Source organism: Oncorhynchus mykiss, chromosome 20 (assembly GCF_057628025.1).
Source record: "Oncorhynchus mykiss isolate SJ-2025 chromosome 20, ASM5762802v1, whole genome shotgun sequence".
Classification (NCBI taxonomy): domain Eukaryota; kingdom Metazoa; phylum Chordata; class Actinopteri; order Salmoniformes; family Salmonidae; genus Oncorhynchus; species Oncorhynchus mykiss.
Genome location: NC_143041.1, coordinates 26,749,944 through 26,755,109, shown reverse-complemented (window position 1 = coordinate 26,755,109; position 5,166 = coordinate 26,749,944). Strand labels below are relative to the sequence as shown.

General features: G+C 43.7%; 1 protein-coding gene across 1 annotated transcript; it reads right to left on the bottom strand.

Annotated features, from left to right (window-relative positions):
- Positions 1 to 499: 499 nt before the first annotated feature.
- Positions 500 to 4,515, bottom strand: LOC149974504 (forkhead box protein J1-B-like). The gene is made up of 3 exons (XM_090211943.1): positions 4,211 to 4,515; positions 3,368 to 4,029; positions 500 to 2,617 (listed from the first exon to the last, which is right to left on the bottom strand). Exons 2-3 carry the CDS (start codon positions 3,956 to 3,958, stop codon positions 1,760 to 1,762), a joined length of 1,449 nt encoding a protein of 482 aa, XP_090068069.1. The 5' UTR covers positions 3,959 to 4,029; positions 4,211 to 4,515; the 3' UTR covers positions 500 to 1,759.
- Positions 4,516 to 5,166: the final 651 nt, after the last annotated feature.

The following is a 5,166-nucleotide window of genomic DNA, read 5'->3' as shown; positions in this document are numbered from 1 at the left end:
TCTCTGGATATAGACTTGATCGACATAACTGCTGAGAGACATTAACCTTTCAAATGAAAGAATACAGCAAAATTAGACAACTGGAAATAGAAAATAACCCATATGCCTTTCGTCATGCTCCAACTGCAAGAGATTTCTATGTTTAGCATCTGAACTGAGAGAGCAAGGTTTCCTTTCACATTATATTCTATAAACTTTCCACCTGTACATAATGCTCCTTCCTGTTCAACCTCTATTCACCAGCTCATAACCTAGCCTAGCACTGATCCTGGCCAGATCACATCGACCTACGATACTGGCAGAGACCTCACAGAGTTATAGGTATTTGTTCAATGTGATGTTGCAATTCTGAGAGACCAGGCTAGTCTGGGCCTGACCAAGAATGAGATATTCTGTATCTTCTCATTTATGAACAAGCTGTTCTTGACCCTTATTGACCAATGGATTGCATCTTTGACTTTCACATGCAATATGGCAAACGAATAAGATAAAACATCTAAATTGACAACATTTATTGCATTGAGGCATGATTGCATTTTTAACAACTTATAAGAGTACAAATAAAAACAACAGAATGACATTGAAGACATTGTATAAAGGTTGATCTGATCTTCACCATTGACTCAAAAAAAATCAAACCTTTCTAGAGCACAAGCCTTTTCATTGGTTCATCCGTTTTCCCAAACAACATACCATTTTAAATTAATCATCCTTTCAAAAAAACAGTCCATTGTTGTTAATTTATATATTTATCGTGGTTTGACGTAATCAATCAAAAATCAGTAATCATTATCACAAAATGGAAGCCAATCACCCAGTGAGAGAATTCAGATTTCCTCAGTATATCCTGAACAGAGTCATTAATAGAGTTCAATCAAATGTAAGATTGGCAGAAAAATGGAAAACTTGAACAAAACCGTCAGTGCCTACGAAGGCTGTGGTGTTGCTGTCAAATGATGGTGTGTGCACGCTGAATCTGTGACATTGCATGTTTTATGGAACAAGGGAAAATAGCATTCTGATGCACAGCAGAAATATTTTATATCCTCAAACATACCTGTTGTCACTCAAAGTGCATATGCTTGGGTATTCTGATTGAGGCATTTCAGTTCATTTCCGTCCCTCTTTCTGCTTTGCCATAGCCTATGACACACGACACATGGCCATCTAGGCTCTTATCGTAGACTCTAATCGATATATATATATATATATATATTCAATTGATTACTTGAAAAACACATTGAAATTGGATCAATAGGTTTGACTATGACCCAACACTAAGTACTGCATTTGACTTCATTGACTTCCCTAGTCAGCGATCAAACCAGAAATATAGATCTTCATAAAGTCATAAACATACAGCATAGATCTCTCAAAAACATAATGCAAAAAAACAAACAAGTAAAAATTCCTTTTATGTATATAAGATTTCATGAGGCTAATGTAGAAAAATAGTCATCTGTATGTAGGTCTGCCCCACAAGCCAATAGAGTGCATATCTGTTTGGAGTGTGGAGCACATAGCAGAAGGTAAGCCCAATAGTGTTTCATTGTCTTGTGAAACAAATACAACATGCTCCTTCAAACCACAACAACCCAGTCTTTAACCATAGTCTGAAGGAACTGCATGGACAGGACATGAATGACCAGCAGTCTTCTGAATCCCCTGTCCCAGCATTTACTATAAGGAAGTCGTGGCTAGGGCCTGAATCCCTTGGCTAAGGGGTGGCGTAAGCATTGGTTCAACAGTGGTTGGTTTGTCACAGGTAGGCCTCAGCCCTCTCCCAGGGTTGTATCTCTGAGAAGAATCCTTCACACAGACCAAAGCCCTGATCCAGAGTCTGAGGGATGGCCTGCACGTCCTCCTTCATCTCCTCCCAGGGGTGCACCTCCTGCTGCTCTGGGAACAGAGTCACCTCCTCAAACTGGTGCAGGTGGGTCTGTAACAACTGATCCTGGTTCAGCTGCTGTTGTTGAATGTAAAGGTTCCCTATGTTACTACTATTACATCCCACTGAGCCACTCAGCTCCATGTAGCCATAAGAGTCATGGGTCTGGGTCTGGTTCTGGGTCTGGTTGTCCCCCTCTCCACACCACCTCCCCAGCCCAACAGAGTGCTTCTCCTGCAGGGTCAGATCCAGCTCGCAGCCCAGGGAGCTCAGAGCAGTGTTGATGTCCAGGTCTTCGAATGTACTGCAGTTTCCACTGAGGACATCGTCAAACACAGATGCAAGGTCAAAGTCTCCCCTCAGAACTACATCTGCACTGTGGGCCTCTGTGGCTAACAGTGGGGATTTGGGTGTCCCCGCCATCTTGCTGTTTTGCCTTGGAGAAGGTTGTTTACGCTTGTTGCCGGCTCCAGCTCCTTGGTAGTGGTAGCCATCTTGGCCCTGCTGAGTGGCTCTGTGGTAGCCAGTTTCCTGGTTGTGTAGGAGCTTGCTCTGCCTGTGGGTGTTGTAGTGGCTGGAGGACATTCTCCTTCTCTTGAAGACTCCGTTGACGAACATGTCAGCGTACTGAGGGTCGATCTGCCAGAAGCCTCCTTTCCCTGGTTCATCCTTCTGCCGCGGAACTTTCATGAAGCACTTGTTGAGCGAGAGGTTATGGCGGATGGAGTTCTGAGAGGGCGAGGGGAGAAGAAACAAATATGTTAAATCCATGTTAAATGTGTATTTAATTTAATATAATGTATGAATGGTGTGTGTGTCAAATAGAGAGAGGTAGAAAGAGAAAGGTATTTAAGGTAGAGGCGGAGGAGGTATTGTTGTTGTTTGTGTAGGAAAGCAAATGCACCTAATGAGGCTTTCTAGTGTAGAGTTCTGTGCATTTCAAACATGATCAGCCGTGCTTGGCTGCCAAGGGAGCTCTCACAGGGATCCTCATTAACACACACACACACACACACACACACACACACACACACACACACACACACACACACACACACACACACACACACACACACACACACACACACACACACACACACACATCCCTGGAGCAGTATAGCACTTGTGCTTGGCCCCCTGAGAAAGAAGCCTGACAGAGATTTCTTGGAGGGTAGAAATTGCAGAGATGTTCTGTGATTTGAAATGTAAATGAAAATGAATATGACTAGGCTAGTCAAGCTGTGTCATACATAATAGAATACAGTGTAAGTTACTGTTAGACTAGATGATTATGAGAAATAATAGGATAAATGGGTTTTAAATGTATGTTGTATAAGTGCATTAATATTCTTACAAACAAACAACAGGTTTAATATGCATGTGGCAAACCTTCTGCTCCCCCTTCTCCCCCTCTCTTCTCTCCCTGTCACCATTTAGCTAATCAATAATAGAGAGACAGAGGAGAGCCGGGTCATTTACCTGCCAGCTGGGCTCAGCATGTCTGTAGTAGCAGAAGTTGTCTGTGATCCAGTTATAGATGGTGGAAAGAGTCACCTTGGGCTTCTTGCTGGCCTGCATGGCCATACAGATGAGAGAGGCATAGGAATAAGGCGGTTTGACTTTGGGGTTCGTTTTAAAGTCAATCTCCTCTGGTGGGATGATCTGCGTGATGTGGTGGTTGAGGTGAGGGTAGGTTGTGGTTTGGTGGTGTGGATAATTCAGCAAACGCGCGTCGGTGGAGTTACTGCCAGAGGTAACGGGGCTCCCGAGGCAGAGAGGCATCCCGGTAGCGGCCGTGTCCCCTGCTGGAGGGCTAGACGGGGAGTCGGTGCCCGGGGGGTACAGGCGCTGGTGGTAGGAGACCAGGTGCTGTGAGGGGCAACCGGAGCCGGTGCCGGTGGATCTTTCTGAGTTAGTGCTGAGGATGGAGAAGTTCTGAAGCCAGTGGAGGCTGGTCAGGCTGTCGTCCAGGTGCACTGACCCGGCTGCGGTGTCCTGGTTCTCCGGCTGTAATTTCAGACATTTCTCCTTAAACTTGGAGGCGATCTCCGGACTCATCAGGACAGGCATTCTGAGCGTGACGCACGAAACCGTCACCCGCAAAAATGTGAAAATTTTGTAGGACTGTTCAATGAGATGTCCTGCACAAAACAAATATTGAAAAACACATACAAATTCTAATTTGATCCACTACCCCCATTACAGTATTAAAAACACACCATTAAAAAATTGACTATTTGGCTCAACATGCCAACGTGTCAAAACGTGATTCGAAAATGTAATAAAAATGATCATAGTACAGAAGATAGCCTATATCCTTACCTCAATGACAGGTCAGCGATGATGCTCGGGAACAGTTTGCACCTGTTGCAACCGTCTGTCGATCCGTCCCTGTGCTCTATTCCCAAAGGACTTCAGCGAAGCACTATCCTCTGCGCAACAAGAGTAGAGGGGGAAGGCTCACCAAAGTAGGATCCAGCTGTTCATTTAAAAATCCATCAGATTATTTCATCCATTTCAGTCGTTTTGGCATAATCCTAATTATTTAATTCCCGGCCAGTTGCTTTACGGAATGATACATGAAAAAGTCTGGGTGCTGGAAGGTTTTTGGATGCTCATAATAAAAGGTGGAGAGACTGCCCACAAGCCCTTTAAACGTATTGGACGTCTCTGATTGGCTGGTTCCTTTCTCTCCAGGTTTCACTTGGCTTGTCAGACACTGCTGACGTTCATGGGGATATGAGGAGCGCGCTGAACTGCATATTCAACCTCGGAATTGATGTAGCATACGAATAATTATATCCACAGTAGGCTAGCCTATGTTAAAGGGGGAAATCATCTGAAGTTGTTATATCAATTTCTGGACGTATAAATGATATGTAGGCCTACCAATGGATTCTAAAATGATATACATACATGCCTCATGAGCTTAGTTCAACTGTTGTAGCCCCTCGGAACCAGAAATATAAGCTTGTTTTACTCCAATGTTGGTAAACAAAGTAAATGTTAACAAACACTATATAGCCCCAAAACATGGTTAAAACTATAATTGTGATATCATGGATGGTCAGTCCTTGCATCCATAGCTCTGTCTATGAATTTGAGAGTGGTTTCATTTCTCTGCCCAAGCTTTTTACCGAAACAGGGGCGGGGAAACGCTTTCTTGTAGTTTAAATTGATTATTGCCCCTTTTAGGTTAAATCTCGGAATACAAAAAATACCACAAAATCAACAACACTTGGCCATCTCGTTCTTCTTTCCTAAAGGCTATTGTTGTC

Coding starts and splice junctions, on each gene's coding strand:
- LOC149974504 (XM_090211943.1), bottom strand. CDS start 3,958: ATGCCTGTCCTGATGAGTCCGGAGATCGCCTCCAAGTTTAAGGAGAAA. Junction 2,618..3,367: donor ATGCTGAGCCCAGCTGGCAG/GTAAATGACCCG, acceptor TCGCCCTCTCAG/AACTCCATCCGCCATAACCT.